The 20150-nt window shown below is 41.0% G+C and overlaps 1 protein-coding gene across 3 annotated transcripts in view; it reads left to right on the top strand.

Annotated features, from left to right (window-relative positions):
• Positions 1–19726, top strand: part of PANK4 (pantothenate kinase 4) — a 32827-nt gene extending 13101 nt beyond the window's left edge. The window contains exons 6-19 of one of the 3 annotated variants that reach the window (XM_030537449.1): positions 990–1143; positions 2682–2863; positions 4447–4528; positions 5840–5940; positions 7462–7617; positions 8535–8647; positions 10066–10153; positions 10890–11041; positions 12927–12982; positions 13629–13678; positions 14549–14656; positions 15560–15660; positions 16639–16707; positions 18500–19726. In XM_030537449.1, coding sequence (XP_030393309.1) covers positions 990–1143; positions 2682–2863; positions 4447–4528; positions 5840–5940; positions 7462–7617; positions 8535–8647; positions 10066–10153; positions 10890–11041; positions 12927–12982; positions 13629–13678; positions 14549–14656; positions 15560–15660; positions 16639–16707; positions 18500–18713 — 1626 coding nt within the window. In that variant the 3' untranslated portion in view covers positions 18714–19726. Of the gene's footprint in view, positions 1–989; positions 1144–2681; positions 2864–4446; positions 4529–5839; positions 5941–7461; positions 7618–8534; positions 8648–10065; positions 10154–10889; positions 11042–12926; positions 12983–13628; positions 13679–14548; positions 14657–15559; positions 15661–16638; positions 16708–18499 lie in introns of those variants that run through there. The other 2 variants (XR_003997086.1, XM_030537450.1) reach the window with 2 other exon arrangements.
• The last annotated feature ends 424 nt before the right edge of the window (positions 19727–20150 follow it).

Genomic DNA, 20150 nt, shown 5'->3' with positions numbered 1-20150 from the left:
TTTATTTCTGAACTGTAAGCAGTGGGGGAGCCAAAACAGGCAGGACTAGTCTGCTGCTAGGTTTATTTTATTTTGGTGCTTCCTTTTAATAACTCTCTAGCTGGACACACGGCCTCTCTTTTAGCTTTACTTTTGGAACTAAAATACCCGAGACATAATCCCACTTCATCATATAACTAAGCCCACTCAGCCTCTTCTTCTGCCACCCCACCCCTGGACTAAGGGATAGGTGTGCAGCCTGTGTGTCGGGCTCTGGCTGGAATTCTATTCATGCTGATACCTGAAAGGTTGCTAGGCTACACCAGCAGTCCTAGTAACAAGGGAAGGAATGGAAAAGATGGCTGAGTATTAAGAAGTTGATCCAGAGTAGCTCCTATGAGCTTCACTGCAATTTACTTAGGAACATGTTATCCCTGTAACCAGGATACTGAGCTACGGCTTTTTGCTAATCTGCTTCTTGAAACATTATAGAATCCCAAGTATCTAGGGCTACTGGGACACATTCTATTTATAGATGCCTGTGCAACCCTATTTGTATTCTGAGCCATTAATGGGAGTTGTTTGGATGAAAGGTGGCTTATGTCTTGTTTTGCACCATGCTAGTCTAGGACAGAGTTCTCTGCCAGAGAGCAGCAATACTCTAAAGGGTTGTAAGCAACAAACTTGGAGGACACTCACACATTCCTCATTTCCAGTCTTCGGGGCAGGGTGCGGGGGAGACATCTTTCAACCAGTTACTTGCATAAGGTCATCTGAGGCCTGATTCGAAGAGAAGTGGTTACAATATGAGATTGTGAAGCTCTGCTCTAAGATTAGGCTGGGGAGTCCGTCCCGGAGATCTTAAATACAGGGAATGCCTGTTTCTTTGGTGGGGGTTGGGGTTTTTTGAATGACTACTCTTACTAAGAGTTCTGCAGAAGTTTGAGATTCAGACAAGATTATCTGGCAGTCCAGAAAACCTGGAGTAACACTTTGCTTTTCTTCCACAGAAATTTGATGAATTGCTGCAGCTTGCTTCAAAGGGACAGCATACAAATGTTGACATGCTGGTGAAAGATGTGTATGGTGGGGCCTACCAGACACTGGGGCTAAGTGGAAATCTAATAGCTAGCAGCTTTGGGAAATCTGCCACAGCAGATAAAGGTACCAACACAGGGCAGGGGGGGATGAGTCTACTCAAGATTTGCTGTATAGATCATACTATATTTTGCCTGTTGCCCATTTTACTTTAATATGCTGATTGTGTGAATATTTGAGACACTTTCAAATACTGAAAGGATGAGGATGTAGTTACCAGCTTCTCTAGTACTCATTTCCCTGTGTCATGGGATTTTTATGAAGTCCCCACAACCTCACAAGGACCAATGTCTGTATTGGCCTGATTCTTCAGAGTTCTTCTTTCTAGCTAGTGGAGAGGAATGGATGCAACCATGTCCTTTCTGGCCCTCTGAAGACTAGGTTGGTATCTGTCTCCAAAGGAGTAGGCTAGCTTAAGATCCTCCTTTCCTGTTCTGCTTTAAATGCCTATAAAATCTGTCCCTTGTGCTTTAATTGCACAACTGATGGTAAACAGTTGGTTTTACATCTGTCCTCTTCAGCACTGGGGAACTAGCAGATCAGTTGAGTCCAGTCTCAAATGGACCTAGTGTGTTCATACAGTGCATTATACTGTCACAAGAGTCGTATGACTGGAGCTATAGGGGGGAAGGTCCCAAATATTAAACTGTTTTAGGATTTGCTGCACATATGACTTTGTGGTCTTATCTGGTTTGAGACATGACATCTAGAAGTCTCAGAAGGGTTAGCTTGGCACTCATTACTTTTAAAGTAGATAAACTGAGTACATGCAATTTATTGTATATGAGTCTTTTAGGTGATGCTGTTTCCCTGCAGGGATGTTAAAGATCCCAGAGCACTCTACTTAACTGGTAGTAGCCACACTGTCCTTCTTAACAGATTTCCTCTCATCATACATGTATGATCCTTTGTATGTATGTAGAAAGAAAAATTGCTATACAAAAGTAAAGTTATTGGCTATCAATTTAGCATTCTATCCTGGAGATTTCCAATAATTTTTCAAACAAAAAAAAAAAGTGTTCTAATCCCATAAAACCAGCTATTAGAGCTGGGCAGAAAACTGTTTTTCCCCATCCTGTGAAAATCAGATTTTGAAATCAGGAAAAAAAGAAATTGTCACAAACCTAAAAAAGTTGATTTGGATTAATGAAATGTTTCTATTTTGAAATACTTTAAAAGTATACTATAACTAGCTTCAATTTTGAAAGTCCTTTTGAACCAGAAAAACAGAACTTTTCATTTAGAAAACTTCTAAAGAAACTGACAGTTTCAAAGTTTGTCAATTTTTTTTTAGTCAAAAAATTCATTGAAACTGACCCTTTCCCACAGTTTATTTCAGCTAGTCAGTATTTTCTAATGAAAAAATGTTTTGCTGAAGAATTCCTGACCAACTCCACTAGCCATGTTAATCCCCATGGAAGCAGGAAATGAGCAGTGTGATAGGGCTGAACTTCCTTCCTTGAAGCCAAATTCATCCCTATTCTAGTCTAAAGAAGCCAGTGGAGCTACCCTGGGGATGAACTTTGCTCATAGTCTGCCTAAAAATGTCCACTTGGGCATGATTCAACCATTTTTTAATGTGTTTTATTATTTCTTTCCTTTAGAATTTTCTAAAGATGATATGGCAAAGAGTTTACTGCACATGATCAGTAATGACATTGGACAGCTTGCCTGCCTCTATGCTAAACTCCATAACCTACACAAAATTTACTTTGGAGGATTCTTTATTCGGGGTCACCCAGTCACTATGCGCACAATCACCTACAGTATTAACTTCTTCTCCAAGGTAATAAAAACTAAGCTCTCAGGAACACAAGAACAAGTCTTGGATATCTTTCCCAATTTGCTGCAAGACCTTAACATAGTTGTTTTCAAATGTACCAAGCTGGCAGCATGATCAAAGTAATGCAGTGAATCTGTAACATATGGTATTTAATAATGAATGGCCACTGACTGGGGCCATTCTTTACTAAAGGTCAAGTACAGCTATAAAGATCAGTTGCAAACAGTTATGCAAAGTACTTGTCTGTGGGTTTTCTAACAGTCTCAGTTGTCCTGTAGCTGCTCAGCATTGATCCTTTCCATCTTCCTCACATGCTACCATGATTATTCAATTCTTCTTGTAAATTTCAAATTCTCTTGTCAAATTCAGTGTGGGATTGTTCTTCTATGATAAAACCTGCAACTGATATCCGCTTTAAAAAATATCACTGCCATTCCTTTTAAAATAGCTATCTGAAATCATTTCAAAGTGTAATTTTCCCCTTTACAGAGGCTTTCCCTAGTTCCAAAGTTTTGTGACCTGAGAGTGTGGGTGAAATCCAGAGCCAAGAGCTAGTTTTAGATCTGTTGGTTTGCCAGAATGGGGACTAGTCTATATATGTGTGGCAGCTTTATAAACTTAATGGTATTTGGACCCCCTAAGCATCGATGCTTAGATTTTTCACTCTCAACTCTCCAGGGTTGGGTCTCTGGATCTTTTTTCAATTTCTCTCTGATCTCCCTCTGTCATACCCCTACAATGCCTTTTTATAGACTAGCTGCAAGCTTTAGGAAACTGATAGTTTCCTCCTTAATTACTAGTGTAAGTGAGTTGTGAAGTCAGTGCTGGTCTTTTGCTGTACCCCAAGCAAATGTTAATGTTCTTTTGTGAGCTCCTCTGGGGGGGAGCTGATTTTGTCCCCTCTCTCCCTCCCCGTTTCCACATTTCTCATTGCCTAGGAAGGTGAGGGGATTTGGTGGATAACGGGTACACCTCATTTGCACTCTAAGATTCCTGCATTGTATTGAGGATGGTCTTGCTTTCTGGTGTTGACAATGAATATCTCCTTGACTGGTTTAACAAAGAGTGTGTGCGTGCAGGTGTATTGGCTCTCTCCATTTGCATGGACATTCCAGTGTGTTCTTGGGTCTTGAGCCAGTGTGATGCGAGAGGGAGTGAAGTAGAGGAAGGAACTGAGTGTCATGGTTCTGAGAGATGCACTGCCAAACATGAATGAATGTGCCAAATGCCCTGACATTAACAGCACTTTTCCTTGGGAAGTTGCAGTAGCTTTCTGTACTGAAGCACTGGCCAATTACAATTCCATGATTATTCAGTCTTAGAACAAACTGGATATTCCTCCTTGCATCTTCCCTGTCTGCCTCATAATCCTGGGCTGGTAGGTGTAAGTAGCACATGCTGAAAAGAGATGTTTCAAATATGCCTCCTGCAGCACCATTGACATTATTGAAGTGTGCTGGAATGTAGCATGGATACAATAAAATATTCTAGCTGCTTTATCTGTGTTATACTTAAGTGTAAATTAGTGACAAAGTGCATGTTAGCAATCAGGGGCCATCCAAATGCAATGTTTCATATTGTGGCAGGGAGAGGTTCAGGCATTGTTCCTGAGACATGAAGGCTACCTGGGAGCCATTGGGGCATTTTTAAAAGGAGCTGAACAAGACAGTAAGTACAGCATCACTATGTTCTGTATATGCAGTGTTCTAAAATGTCAGTGTCAGTCCAAGCTTCTTTCAAGAGGCTGCATGTAAATCATTGGTTAATCAAATACATTTGCCATTAACAGCACAGATTTATTTTGTAAACACTTATTTTCTTCTGGCAGGGAGATCACTGTTTACTCCATTTCCTTGCTCCACTTTGAGGGGCCTGAAGGATTTGCTTATTCTCTCTCCCCTCCCCACGGTGACTGTGCCACGAGCAACCTCCTCTCTCAAGGCAGAGTGAAATCCAGGCTTCTGATTTATCTCCTCTCCAGGGAGGACATTTTCTGAATATGGCCAGTGTGCTAGTGTAGAAATAATGGAATTATGAAATTGCATTCTTTTGCCCATAAAAACGCATCAATAGTTGAAGAGCACATGTCTGCTCCTAGCATTCTTCTGTTACAGGTTGCTTTTGCTGAGTATAGAGCTCTGGTGCTGCACTCTCTGATTAGTTACCACTCTTTGTGGTTGCTGTATTGACAAGCCACTCAGTTTGTGTGTTAGGGTGGGAACAGAACCAGACAGATTGAGGCTAATAAAATTTTGTTACTTATCCAGCGATCTCTGCATTTGCAAAGATTATTAAGCCTCAAATACTCCTGAAAAGCAGGACATTTTCATACCCATTTTACAGAGAGGGAAAACTAAGGTACTAAGAAGCTATGCAAATTGGTAGAGGTTCTGTGGATCTGGGAAGAGTAACTAGGAATCCCCTGCTACACAAGGCATGCTTTTTCTCTAGCTGTATATCCCACACTCTGACTAGTGCATTTTTTTCTATTTATTAAAAGAACAAATTCTTCCTAGAAATAACTTTAAAGAGTTTATTAAACTAATTGGTTGCAATGCATTCTTAATAAGAGAATTAAATATTTTTAAAGATGAAGATGTACTAGGTTTGGAAACAAAAATAGGGGCTTGGAGATAAGAGAAAATGTTTGTTTTTTTTCTTCCTGGAATTGACAGTATCTTCTCCCCACCCCTCAACCCCTCTCTTTTTAAAGGTTTACTATATAAAAAGAGATATAGTGATCATTTCTGAAACTTAGGGTTTCTGCCCCTTCCCAAATTCAGTAAATAAGAAGCCCCAAATTACTAATTAACTGGATGATTGAGTAACTCTGGACTTTTAAAAACATTATTTCCATGGCTCTTTTTCCTTGCATTTGTCTTTATTTAAAAACCTACACAAAGGCATCTAGACATTAAAATCACTCGTGGTATAGACAGTCTTACTTTCAGCTTATGGCCTCCATCTGTGTTCCTCCAGATCCCAACGAGTACAGTTGGGGAGAGAATTATGCTGGGAGTTCGGGCCTTATGAGCACTTCACCCGATCTCTGCCCCATGCAACGTGCAAGGAGTGGCACGGTAAGTTACTGTCTTTCTAGGACCAGAAGCTGTCTTCCCTGAGAGACATGAGAACCCTCATGAGACTTCAGGACTGTAATAAAACTATCAAACTCCTAACTACCTTCCCTGCACACACACACTGCCCCATCTTAAATAATAGTTCAAGATCTCAAGTAACTAATTTGCAGTCTGATTTCCTCCCCCCAGAAAGTTTGACACCCAGTTGAATGGCTGTCAATCTTGTCATCACAGTTAATGAGACTGCACATGCAAATCAGTTGTGTACATAGATGGCCACTTAGACCCAGAGTGGTTTGAGTTGCAAATTAGTCCAACAGTTGTGCGTAGAGTGTTGCATGTGCAGTTGGTAAAATGTATCTTGAAAACTGAGCCCAACATTTGCAAGTCAGCTTTTTAAAACCAGCTAAGTGAAAATCAGATCCTCAAGTTGACATTCAAAAAACAGTGTTGGTGTTTCTTCTATAGCCATTGCCACAGCTAATGCCTAAAGCAGTATAAAGGAGTACACTGAACTATTTCAGACGCAGGTAATGTCTTTAATATGATCCATATGCTTGATCTTGAGTCTCAACAGGTGGAAAACCTGTCTGTGTGTGGTGTACTCTTCCTGTCACTCCAGGGAATGGTGATAGGATTCTTTAGTAAAGAAGCCGCAGTCAATGTTAATTTTGCAGTAAAAAACACTTTTTACTTGTATGATTTACACTCAATCTTGGATAACGTTTTAGGAGAATATTTAAATACAAAAAAATTGGGAATTCTCACACACAAGATGTTTGTGAGACATTGAGATGCTATCCAAGGTCCATCAATGTCAACTTCTTGTTGATTATTGCTGTGCCTAGATAAGGAGTAGCATATACACTAGGAATAGTGTTCAGAGGCTGTATGTAAAACCACTGAAATACTTAAGTGCTCAGTTTCTAACCTTTCTAGCTCTTATCTGACTGGTCAAAAATGTAAAGTGGGTGTCTAAGTTGCACACATACATACGTGAGAACAGGTAACTGTGTGCAAAATATGCAGTTTCATTTGCAAAAATAAATCTATGCACTTTACTAGGTTTTTTAAAATATGTAGCAGAATATTTGTACAGGTAGAATTGTGTGTGTGTGTGTTGCCTGTTCTTAAACTTACAGGAAACATTTGACCCTAAAGGTGGTTTTAAGGGCTCTGGGGTAAGGGCAGCAAACAGGAATGTGTTAACTGAAATGGAGGGGAAAATGTGTGCTCGAATCTTTCAGAATGATCCCACCTCTCGTTTTACCAGGAAGCTTGTGGGAAGGGGAAAGAAATCAGGGGATTACTAGAAGCTTTTTTTAAATGAAAAACTCCTAAGATGTCAAGGCAAAGCTTTGTCAATTGTGGAAACATTCTTTACTATACTCTATGCACACTCTAATGCAGCCGTCCACTAAGCTGTAACTACTGTTGGCTAGTCTCATTACAAATCAATCTTACTGGACCAGCCTGTTTGAGTTAGTTTAATTAACCTTTATTTTTCCCATCACTTCCCAGTTTGACATGTTCGAAATGGATCGGTTGGAGCGACCGCTTGTTAACCTGCCCTTGCTAAAGGATCCATCCACGTACATCCCTGACACTGTTGACCTCACTGATGATGCCATGGCCAGGAAATATTGGCTCACTTGCTTTGAGGAGGCTTTGGATGGGGTACGGATCACAATGCAATAGTGTATCTAAACATTTTCATGATTTGGCAAATAGATTTTTCTGTGGGCTGACATGGATGAGCTCAGACTGCTAACTTGAGCACACAGTTACACTTATGGATGAATGGAGCCTTCTCCTCTTGCAAATCCTATAGATGCATCAGTGGAAGTCCTCTGGACACATTTACCTCAGCACAGTTGGAATTACTTTTTTTTCCTTGTGACCTTTTTTGAACAGTTTTCAAAGCATTTTATTTAAATTCCACTGTATGCTCCTGGTTTAAAAACACACACACACGAGGGGGCAAAGATGGTAATGCCTAAAGGGCCAAATCCTGCTGTCCTTATTCTTTTAAGCAGTCCCACTGACTGCAGTGGAACTACTGGTGTGAGTCAGATGAATATGGTTTGGCCTAACTTAAATGATTCACATGACTGTCATACTCTTAACTGATTCTGTGTTTATAAATCACTCCTGAATTCCTGTAGCCATAGTATGCAAACCCATCCAAAGAATGTATTAGATATAAAAAGAGTTACCTAAACTGCATGTTAACTAAAGAGCAGATGATCTGAATTTATTGTAGCAGACTGGTAGAATGTTGTATCAGATGTTTCTAGCTTTTGGGATTATCTGGAATGCCCCCCCTCTACCTATATTAGTCAAACAATAGTAGGCACTTATTTTTAGATGATTGTTTCCTCTGAATGCATATCCTTCACTCTACGACTTGAATCTGGGGGAAAAACCTCAAGTCTAAACTTCTTTGGGGGTGGCGTGGGGGCACTGACCAGTACAGAAGGCCGAACAAATATTTCCAAGCCTGAACTTCAGCCATTGAGACTGTTGCCTTCTACCCTCATGTGATGGGTAACGCATTTGGCATCTCTAATCCAGCCTCCCTGTTCCTCTGTCAGGTAGTGAAACGTGCTATGGCCAGTCAGCCAGACTCTACTGATGCAGCTGAGCGAGCAGAAAAGTTCCGACAGAAGTATTGGAATAAGCTCCAGACACTCAGACAGCAGCCTTTGTAAGTGTGGGCTTTTTCCAGTGAGTACAGTTAACTTAGATGTGATTTAGTAAATGTTTAATATGCATGTGTTAGCAAGTAGCTCACTGTTTTGTAATTCTTTGTTCCCTGCATGTTACATTTATGTCATGTGGATAAGAAATAAAGTTAAAACTACTGATTTTATAGGTTCCTACCCCACAGTAAGCCCCATGCATATAGAGGTGACTCACCAGCTGGTGCCCTCTCCAGGTTGGGTGCAGCATTCCTGGGCCTTCTGCTTGGTTGCCTCCTCCTGATGGCTGTTTAGACCCTCTGTTGATCTGGCCGAGTGACTCGGCCCTCCAGCCAGCTCACACTTAAGAGTTCAGTCCCTTTCCGGGGAATCCAATTCCAGCTGTAACTAGTCAGGCCCTTATTTGGCTTCTTCAGCATCCCTTCACCTAGCACCTCCCGGAGCCAGCAGCAAAGTCCTTCCAACTCAAACAGAATTGAACAGATTGACACTCTTCTGTCAATCTCTGGGGACCCCTCAATAGAACTCAAAACAACAAACAAAGCTAAATTAAGCATCTTTAACCCTTCTCCAGGCTTGACCCTCTCAGGTTCCTCCGGAGCCCACGGATTACCTCCCTGGAGCTTGGCCCCTTTTTCCAGTCACCCACCATAGGAGTCACCTCTACAGCTGCAGTCCAGCTGCCACCCCCTGATGCTGGGCTTCCTCCCTTTTTAAATCCTACATCCTGCACAGGTGTGGTGAGGCGAGGCTATCTGAACAGATTGGCTAGCCCAGGGGTTCCTTACCCTTAAAGGGGCAGGCCACCTGTTACAGATGCATATGGGAAGAAATTGGTTTTTTTTATATAGGGTGCTCAGACTCATTAGTAGGAAACAAAATATTTGTACATTCCAAGAAATCCAAATGACAACTGTCTCCTAGGGTAGGAATCAACATTCCATGGTATGGCCATAAGTAAAGCTCGCTGCAGGCCTCCATTATTGATAATCTTGGCCCATATTAAGAGTAGACTGTGGACTGATATTTCAAGAGGTAATGTATGAAAAATAAGGGTAAGGACCTCTCTAGAGTCAGATGTCCAGTTAATCAGTACTGCGTCTCGTTCTAGCTAATTGTGGGTGCACAAACCACAATGGACAATCTTCTATATGGTAGCCTTTTATACTGTAGTGCCTTCCTAGTATCAGAGGCGCCTGTGCTCCTAGTTAACCATATTGATTTGACCACAGTTACATGAACTTAACAAAGATATTTAATATTTATAGCACAGTAAAACGTGATGGTCTAGACATTGCAACTATCCTAGAAGTAGTCATTACAGTGTTTAATGGCCAGATGAAGATGGTGGGCATGGGGAGAGAAACAATTCTTCCTCCACTCTCTGAAGCAGCTGATCCTCCTTTCTCATTCTTTCTTTCAGTGCCTATGGCACCTTAACAGTGAGAAGTTTGTTGGATACGAGGGAGCATTGTCTAAATGAATTCAACTTTCCAGACCCCTATTCAAAGGTAAGTCCTTCTTGCTTTACAGGGTGGACAAAAATGTAAGTTCAAGAAATTTTTGCATCCTCTCAAACCTGATGTAGGTGGGTAGTTGCTCATGGTGAGGAGTAGGGGACTGGATAGCTTAAAGCAGAATTCTCAGCTGGTGGGTCACTATCCCCCGGGGGTCATGAAAGGCAATCAGGGTGATTGCAAGGCATTGAATATTTTTGTTACAATCTAAATCAAAGAAACGTCTTGTTCCCCTATTCCCAGCACACCTTTACCCTTTTAAGTCAGATATTCTGTTAACCTCAAAACACACACATTATATCGGCTAATCATTATCATTGGGGTTTTTCACTGTTACATTTATAGTAAATATAAGGAGAATGCATGCATTCTGCAAGGCTGATTATCATGGGGATGCCTTTGCTTAGGCTTGTTTTTGTTTGTTTGTTTGTTGATGGCTCACTTGACACTACCTCTTCCTGCTGGCCAAGATCCATTGTCCTGTCACTGTCTTGAAAAGAAACAATAGCAATTTCTGCTCGTTTTTTAGCATTAATACCGTTATTAGCAGCCGAGGAGATATTTTATTTTTACTTGTTCATACTAAGCATGCTGATAACAGTAACTTGTTGGTCCATTAGAGGCCATGAACCTAGAGGAGAATGCTTGGAGGTGGTCTTGGCACTGAGGCAACCAATGATGGGTAAGAATTTTTCATCTATAAATCCAATGTCTCATATCTTTCTTACAGGTAAAGCAGAAAGAAAATGGCATAGCGTTAAAATGTTTTCCAAGCGTAATCGAATCTTTGGATTCATTAGGCTGGGAGGAGAGGCAGTTTGCTCTGGTGAAAGGACTTCTTGCGGGGAATGTCTTTGACTGGGGAGCAAAAGCAGTCTCAGAGTAGGTGCTAAATATTTTAAAAACACCATTTTTAAGACACTAAGTATCCCATCTTTCTTTTAACAAATTCAAGTGCACCAATCCAATTTTAATGGAATAACTTGTATTTCACCTTCATATGCTGATTGTTTATTTGCAAGACTTGTGGTGGTGCAGGAAATTCACCATCACCCCTTAAAATGGGCAGATGTGTCACTATGAATGTTTGAATGCAGTAATAATAATACAGAAGTTCACATTTGAAAGTCTGCCCACTTTGCTTGTAGTGGACATCTTTAGCACTGCTTTGGGTATGTGTTCCACTTAGCTCAGCATTACGTTCCTGGAAGATAAATGTGTACTTCCCACGGCTATTCTGTGCTGGCCTAGTAGCTTATATCACATGTTCACCTAGTGGTTTGTAATTAGGGATGGCTGAATGGGTTTGGATGGAATGGGAATCAACCTATACTTTGCTCAGACTAAACCTTTATCTGGAAAACTTTTATTAAACTCTTCCACATAAATTCCTCATTCCTGTCAGCCCTAGATACTGTGAGAATGCGGGTATTTAGGTATCTCACGGTTGGCTGCCTTAAACTCAGGAAGTCTGACTTATGGGAGATGCGTATACGAAACTCCCTTTTAAAACCAACAGGAGGTAACCTTGGGCATCTGCCAGGATGATTTGGCTCTTTGGATTTCTGTATAAGCTTGATATGTTGGGATAGACCCCTTCCAGAAAACACTCTTTGGGAAGTACTTTAAACAGACTTGTATTCTGTGAATGCTTCCATGGCCAATCCGATTTAGCCTAGTATTTCACAGAATTTCAGTTTCTAAAATGACCAACTGTAGTTACTAATATAGATCTGAATACCCACCTATTCATCAGTGCATGTCCTCTTCCCTCAGAGGAGAGGATTAAGGGAAGATGTCCAAGTTAATGTCAAGTATCAGAGGGGTAACCATGTTAGTCTGGATCTGTAAAAAGTGACAGAGTCCTGTGGCACCTTACAGACTGAAATATTGTGATCAGTGATTCTTGCCTGCATATTTATACCTGCCTCTGGAAATTTCCACCACATGCGTCTGACGATGTGGGTATTCACCCACGAAAGCTTATGCTCCAGTATGCTCCAATACATCTGTTAGTCTATAAGTTTATAAGGTGCCACAGGACTCTTTGTCGCTTTTTACAAGTTAATGTCATTCACAACTGGCTCGAGAAAGGGTCAAGGATGTGGAGAAACCCAGCAGAGCCCTGAAACATTTCACTGCTGATCACTTGAAATTAAACCAGGCCACCACATATTCCTGAATCGCCATCGCATCATCCACCCCACCATTTAACTGTGGTTGGGCTTTTTGCTTAAAATGTCTAGCTGATGGGGAAGTCTGTAATATATTGTCAACCAGTTGTCTAACTTTAAAATGGCTTTGTTTAAAAGAGTGACAGAATGCTCAATACCAGTTCTACTGCTACCTTCAAACTAAACATGGCAAATTACCGCTTACTGTACAAAGATCTCCGAAGTTTGTCTTGCAGTTTGTCATGATTACATATAAATCATAAATAATGTTTACATGAGAATGTAGGTGATACCATTTGATGCTTTCCTCAGAATATATTGTTAATGACTGCATGTTTTCATAAGGTGCTGGCAGCTTTTTCCTTTGAGCATAAGAGCTCTTATTATTTGAGAATAAATCTGAATCTTTTGTTTTTAAAAATAATATAAAGCACCTATTGTTCAGCCAGTGGGTCTCTGCACACCCCCACTAAAACTGATGCTATAAAATCCCCATCTGATACTTGTTTGTTCAGTGCAGAGCTGTTTGGACAGGGCACCTATGTGGGATAAACTTGTTTAATGCTGTCCTATTTGTCTGTCTTCTGATGCAGAGTTCTGGAATCTGAACCACAATTTGGATTTGAAGAAGCCAAGGAAAAATTGCAAGGTATAGAGAATCATTCTGTGGCATCTTGCCTTTGTGTGTTGACACAAGAATAAGAATGGAGGTAGGCAAAAAAGTGTCTAGTGGGAGAGAGTTCTGCTACCAAGGAAGGTCACATGAAATCCGTGGTGTCTAGTTTTTATTCCAGATGACTATGCTACAGTACTTCACTGAATTGCTGCTATCTGAATTCCAAAGGTGTCAGGGCCCCATTTCCTCTTAGTCCAGAGCACATAAGATTTTTTTTTTTCCAGTGAGCAAGAAGGCTCCAATAAACACTTCCCCTGAATGTCAACCGTCTTTGCCTGCTTGCTATTCTAAATATACTTCCTGCTTAGCAACACCAAATAGAAAGTGGTCATCATGGTTGTCCTACAAGGGGTAATAGTGTGCCACTGGGGACACTGACTCTAATCTCTTATGACTTGTCTCGTATTCTTTATAAAGTGCTAACTGATCTGCTTTCACAGTTATGAGCCCAAGAGTTCTTTGAACATACAAATTTAATATTACAGCATCATCCAGTGCTCAAATGTTTTAATGTTAAAGTAGATAGAAATGTGTATAAACCTGACCTGCCTTTTCTAACAATGCTTGCAAAGATTGCTGTGAGAAAAATGCTAACCTGCTGATTTTGTCAACTCTACAGAGCGCCCATGGCTAGAAGATTCCTACAGTGAGTGGATACAACGACTAAAGGTAGGCTTGGGCCATTGTGACTTTAACTATGAGAGATTTACTTAGATTTATGCAATAGTTATAAAAATTACTCTGATCACCTTTTGAGTTGCCTAATGCAACCAATGTCTCCGGCATAAATTTCCACCTTAAAAAAAAAAAAAAAACGTCAAGCTCTGTAATTACTGATCAAATTTGCATTTTGTGATCGAGGTTATTAAAGTGGAAGACATATTACTTGCCTTGTACAACTTAAAAACCCCGAAGCAAAGAAGGTTTGTAACTCCTCATCAAAACCTCAGTCAATGTTTAACGAAAATACTTTAAGCAGCATGAATTGCAGTGCCATAAGACTGGTTTTAAAGTTTCACAGCATCAGAATTGGAATAAATCGAAGGGGAGTGGGACTAGGCCCTAAGCTTGTAATTTTAGTTGCCTAGCACTAAGCCAGCCCAGATCAGTGGTGGCAATGGAGTAGTCACATCTTTGGCTGTTCTGTAGCCTCAGTTGGTATTGATGTGACAAACTGCCCCATTTCACTTTAGTTGGCAGGCCTACGACTAATTGATCAGAGTCTGAAGATGCTACCCCTAAGGGAATAGGGTAGTTCAAGGCTGCTTTAAGCCTCGTTGGCAGGACTGTGTTGTGGAAATCTTGCTCTATTTGTACTGTTTCCAGGGCTGTCAGCGTAGCCCTCTTCAGCAGCAGGGGAGCTGAGCTGCTTCCAAGTAATGGTGACCCATGCAGACATTTGCCAATGAGGTCATTAATTTCTGGATATTTAGAGTCTGGGGGTTTGATCTGAATCTTTGTAAATAATTAACACAAATTAGTTATTGAACTTATGAGAACTGGCAACTCAACCCTGAATGCACTGGTTTTCTCTTTCAGGAAGGTCCCCCTCATAAATGTGCCTTAATTTTCGCAGATAACAGTGGAATAGACATCATTTTAGGAGTCTTCCCCTTTGTCAGAGAGCTACTCTCTAGAGGTACAGAGGTGAGTTTGAGCACTCTGGATTATGGATGCTTCATGGTCTTTATAATTGAGGAATGTGGCCAAGTGATATGTGCAAGGGAATTTAGGAGTCAGGACTTCTGGCTTCTAGCTCCATCTCTGCTCCGACTTAAGAAAATCAGAACCTCTAGCTCCTGAGCTGTAAAATGGGTCTAATAATAACCTACTGCAGGAGAAACTGAGGAATTTTTTGAGGGAGGTGTAAATTAAAAGTGCTATGATCTCTTTAGTTGAAATGTGCTAGAACAGTTTAAGGAGTTACTAAATGGCAGTAAATCTGACAGTGTTGGGTCATTGACTACTGATAAGGGAGTTGTGAGTATGGTGACAGGGACCTTAAATGGTGATAGGTAAATTTTAGTAATAAATGGCTGTTAGGTTTGAGGCCCTCAATTCTTTTAAGTAAAGCTAGGGTATCTGAGAAAAAGTTTAGGAAGTCTTGGTAAAAGTAATAACTCTGTGAAATTGGCAACTCCAATCCAAAATGATGATGTATTAGGAGACAGTAGTGGAATAAACTTTGTGTATTCTTTTTAGTCTGATACAACCACTGGCTTTAGCCAACTAAAAATCATGCTTCTATCTGTTTGTGGAAAATATTTAATTTCTAAACTTAGAAGGGAGAATACATGCATGGGTGCAGCTGATGCTGGTTGTGTTGAGTTTCCATGCGGTAATCGGGGAGGGAAAACAAAAAATAGAAAAATGTCATTGTAAAGCCACAGTTTGGCAGGAGCAATTTGAGGATAGCCATAGAGCGTGAAACAACCTTGATCATCTTTTGAAATTGAGATTTCAGCTAGACATTCTTCCACCTCCATCTGTTTTGATGAATGTGTGAGTATCTTAGATAAGCAGGGAAATCTTCTGGTCTCTTCGCTGCAGGTTATATTGGCTTGTAACTCTGGCCCTGCACTAAATGATGTTACCTACAGTGAATCCTTGATTGTCACTGAGCGGATAGCAGCAATGGATCCCATTATCCAGTAAGTCTCTCTGATCCCTTTTTTGAATTGTACGAAGAAAAAAGGCCACCTGACCGCATGTATAAATACTTACACTAGAGCCTGCACTTTGACCTGCCCTTAAAAGGAAATACTGTCTGTGCTGAAGGTGTAGAATATGGGATCTACACAAGATCCACTACATCTTAAATGTCAGTGAAAAGAGAACCCCCCTGTAATGATTGTAGCTCATACTCAGCCCCATTTGGCTAACGCATGAGAACCAGAACCTGAAATAAATGGAGACTCACTAAAGTGAGACTTAATGAAAACTGAGCAGAAGTTGAAAACGGAGCGGAAATTCAAAACTGCCTATTCTGCAACAATAAGCTAGAATTCAAACACTTTCAGCTTTCATGATACAAGACGATAAAACGCCAAAGAAATATTTTACCTGTTCTTGGGGATCCCTTCCATGATGCCACTCAAATCCTTACAGACATTAACGTTTTTGCATTATGAAACGAGAGAAATGTACATTAATGTGGTTACAGAGCATCTCTTCTAGGGCTGCATGAGTGAAATACATCCCCACTGTCCAAGCAACTGCTTCATAACCTTTTAACAGGTTTAGAGTGAAATTCTGGAAAAGGCTGACTGAGTTGCCCCCCTTTCTAGGTACATAAGATTGTTTCTTAATCATCAGCAACAGGCACTGAGCATCTTGGTGGTAGGGTATGCTGCAGCCTGCAGCCATGTGTCTGGATACTCACAGTTCAGCCTTAGTGTCTAGGTTGCTCCATCTGTCTCCATGGAGTAAGCTAGAGCTTGGCTCTGGTTTGCAGGGGGGAGTTAAGCCTTGGATTGTTTCCGACTAATGCCAGCCTGGCTGCATTATGGGCCTGGCTTTCACTAGGGTCGTCTTGCCTTCAGGACTTCCTTGTTTAGAGGGCAGTGTAAGAAATCATGTGGTTTGTTTGATTTTATTTTATTTTATTTCCCCCCTCCCCCCCCCCAAAGATCTGCGCTGATGGAAGAGAGGCTGCTGTTGGTACAAACAGGTTCCAGTTCCCCATGTTTAGATCTGAGGTATGTTTACCAGTGGATGAAATGTGTATTGTAAATGCTCTGCCTCTGCCATGCAGTGGAGGTAGATTCTGCACTTTAGTACAGTAACCACCTAACCTCTTTCTTTCAAGAGAAAGCATTTCTATAAAATCCACTATACTTGCTGAAACCTGCAAACATGCATGTATGATGATGATGATCAGTCTGTGCTGCCTGTCTGAGATCTTAATTCTCTCCTGCTGCAGCAAACACATCTACTTTCACCTTCACAAGTGGATTAAACATTAAAAGCTTTGGCTCAGAATATTCAGCTACTCTGCATTTTTAAGTAACTACATCAGGTAGTTATTGCAGGAAATGAAAAAATGGTTCTTAAGGATAATAGGCCTAATCCTGCAGTCATTGTAGGCAGTTCTGCCTGGATCAGCTTTTTGTCTTAAAGTAGTTGTTTTCTCAGTCACAAGTGCCTTTATGTACAGGATGTGGTAGCAAGCACAATCTGCTCTCTGCCATACATGAGGTTAACTTGAGTCCTTGCCCCAGCACAGAGAAAAGGGGACTTAACCCCAAGATTCAGTCTCTTTGCAGATTCCTATTATCTAGTGCTTAAAACAAAGCTGCAGTAAGATCTTTAACTTGATGCAGAAAGAAAGCGATCCTTTTCAGCAGCCCACTGAGAAACTGAATGCCACTAGTGCTTGGTTTCTTTCTAACATCCTGATCCCATCTGTACTTGGCACAATCAAACATCTTACAGCTTTGTCACTTGCAGAGCTCGATGTAATGCTTTATTTCCTAGCCCTCGTGGTGTTGCCTGGGCACCCTTCAGTCTCTCTAAAGTAGTTAACTGGAGTCCTTTGCTTGCATTCGAGCTGCTGTCTCAAAAGACAGGTAGAATGCAAGCAGAGCACTGTAAGCCTGACTTGAGAAAATTGCAAGGGGAGATGGGAGCTTGAGGACATCTCACAAGCCCTGCTCTGCGTAACTTGGTTTCTCTCAATTGGCAGTGCCAAATGGATTACAAAGAGCCACAATGATGCTCCTGCTCCCTTCTCTTTCCCTAGCTGTAGGACTAATGGCTTTAAAAGAGGAAACAATGCAAGGGGAAAGCAAGATAGCCCTCTTGAAAGAATAATCAACCATTTCTAACCTTCCCTGATGGAAGGAGCAAACTACCACCTAGCTGGTCTGGCTAAGTGTATATTTCCATTGAAATCATGGAGTGAGTGCAGCTTGTGTAGCCATACCTGAGCTAGCTTCAATGGCGCTAGCTCAGGCACTGGAGCAGTAAAGCCATGATAGCATGGGCTAGCTACCTGAGGGTCTGGGGAGGCTGACATCAGTACACTGTTAGCTAGGATGTCTAACACAAGCTGCAACTACAGCTGTGATTGCAATGTAGACATTAAATCCACCTGCCTGCAGGAGAAAGTCTCTGGAGCCCCTGAAGGTGTTCCCTGCAAGCCAGATGGACTTTAGAGCCGTGGACTATCAAGTAATCTTTTGGTGCATCTATACTACACCGGCATAGCAGCTGTGCTGGTGTAGCGTAGATACTTCATGCACCCATGGAAGGGGTTTTTCTATCGACGGAGGTAATCCACCTCTAGCTGGTAAGTGGAAAAATTCCTCAGTTGACCTAGCTGCATTGTCAGTGGGGGTTATGTCTACTTTACTATGTCACACAGGGTGACAGATTGTTCACAGCTCTGAGTAACATCATTAGGTCAATCTACACTTTAGATGTAATCAGACCTTACTACATTACTTACGTAACTGGCCAATTACATTTTCTGTCTGCATCTCATTACAGCCGACTGGACAAAGGCCTGGCCCTGCTGGTCAGGGAGCGGAAGACTGACTTGGTTATAATTGAAGGGATGGGCCGCGCTATCCATACAAATTACTATGCAGCTCTGCAGTGTGAGAGCCTCAAACTTGCAGTCATCAAAAACTCTTGGTTGGCTGATCGTCTGGGTGGGAAAATCTTCAGTGTCATCTTTAAGTATGAAGTGCCACGCAAGTGACTGGGGCTGGAGGCCTGAAGCGTGGCAGCAATGGACTTGCACTAGTTTTACTTTAATTGTAAAGAATGTATTTTTATTACGACAGGGAAAATGAGTTCACATGAAATTCCATATTTATATTGTGCTTTGTGACTTAAAGCAACAATATTCATTATATAAAAAAAAATACACCCAAAATATATATGTATATCACTCACTGTTTATTTTGGTAAGTGTTTATTTTAATGCTGCAGTATTTGTGATGGAAAGACTTTATTTTTTTGTTCTGTGAGACATTCATATAGAAATATATTTAAATGTCTATGAAATCTTTTTATATATCTCTGCTTACTATGCCAGCAGTGACTTGGCACATACCAAATAGAGTTTTTAAAGTGCTGAAAGCGTTTGACTTTGCATTTGAATATTTTAGTTCATGAAATATTTCAGACCTGTCTAAATTCTCTGTAGTTAAGCTAGGAAGAGACTTACTCCCTGAGCAGTGTTATTTCAGACACACAGGAACCTAGAACAGTAACTGACCTGATCATCAATGAGAGTAGCAGATGGGAGAGTTATTGGTGCTAAGATTTAACCAACTGCTGCAGGGTGAAGTTAAATTCCTGAAGCTTACCCACTTCCATTCTTGGCTCTTCTGGATCCCAGCTAAATGTGGTAAGGAAAACCAGTCTCTTCAGCTAAATTGTGTAAGTTTGGTTCAGTTCTAAAAAGCAAGCTAAATTCCTCACCTATACAGCTACTTACATTACAGCAGGAATTAATCTGGAATAAGGACTTCAAGAATTCCCATGTACTCACTTCTTCCATTTGATTTTCCTGTACCCTAAAGACAGAATCAGCTAACGAACATTTATCTACATCTGGTCTGCTTGTTTAAACTCTCCCGTGCAATAAGGTATTAGCCAAACATACACATATCCATGCTAAACTACTTCGCTTTTATTGATTAGCTCAAAGCACTGTACCTGTACAACTAACAAGTGATTTCAAGTCATGCTCACATTCATTTCAGCTCTGCTCCAGTTTCCCTTAAATAAAGACAGGTAATTGGAATGTTATGGCTAGATCTTCAGCATCAAATAGCCATTCAGAGTGAGTGGTAATGACTCCCACCTGGCCATTCTCCAAAGCCACCTGGGAGAAGATGCCTGTTTCGCCTCTGCTCCTGATATTCTAAAGAGTAGTAACATAAGCCTGCTAGCTGGTGAAGTTTCCATTAGCTTGTAAAGAAAGATACATCTCTACCTCGATATAACGTGACCCGACATAACATGAATTCTGATATAACACAGTAAAGCAGTGCTTCGGGGAGGTAGGGGGAGGGCTGTGCACTCCAAAGCAAGTTCAATATAACGCGGTTTCACCTATAATGCAATAAGATTTTTTTGGCTCCCGAAGACAGCATTATATTGAGGTAGAGGTGTACTCTAGATCCTT

The sequence above is a fragment of the Gopherus evgoodei genome, chromosome 18 (assembly GCF_007399415.2).
Source record: "Gopherus evgoodei ecotype Sinaloan lineage chromosome 18, rGopEvg1_v1.p, whole genome shotgun sequence".
Taxonomy (NCBI): Eukaryota; Metazoa; Chordata; order Testudines; family Testudinidae; genus Gopherus; species Gopherus evgoodei.
The sequence above is the reverse complement of the archived record's forward strand: the minus strand, read 5'-3'. Positions and strand labels throughout refer to the sequence as shown.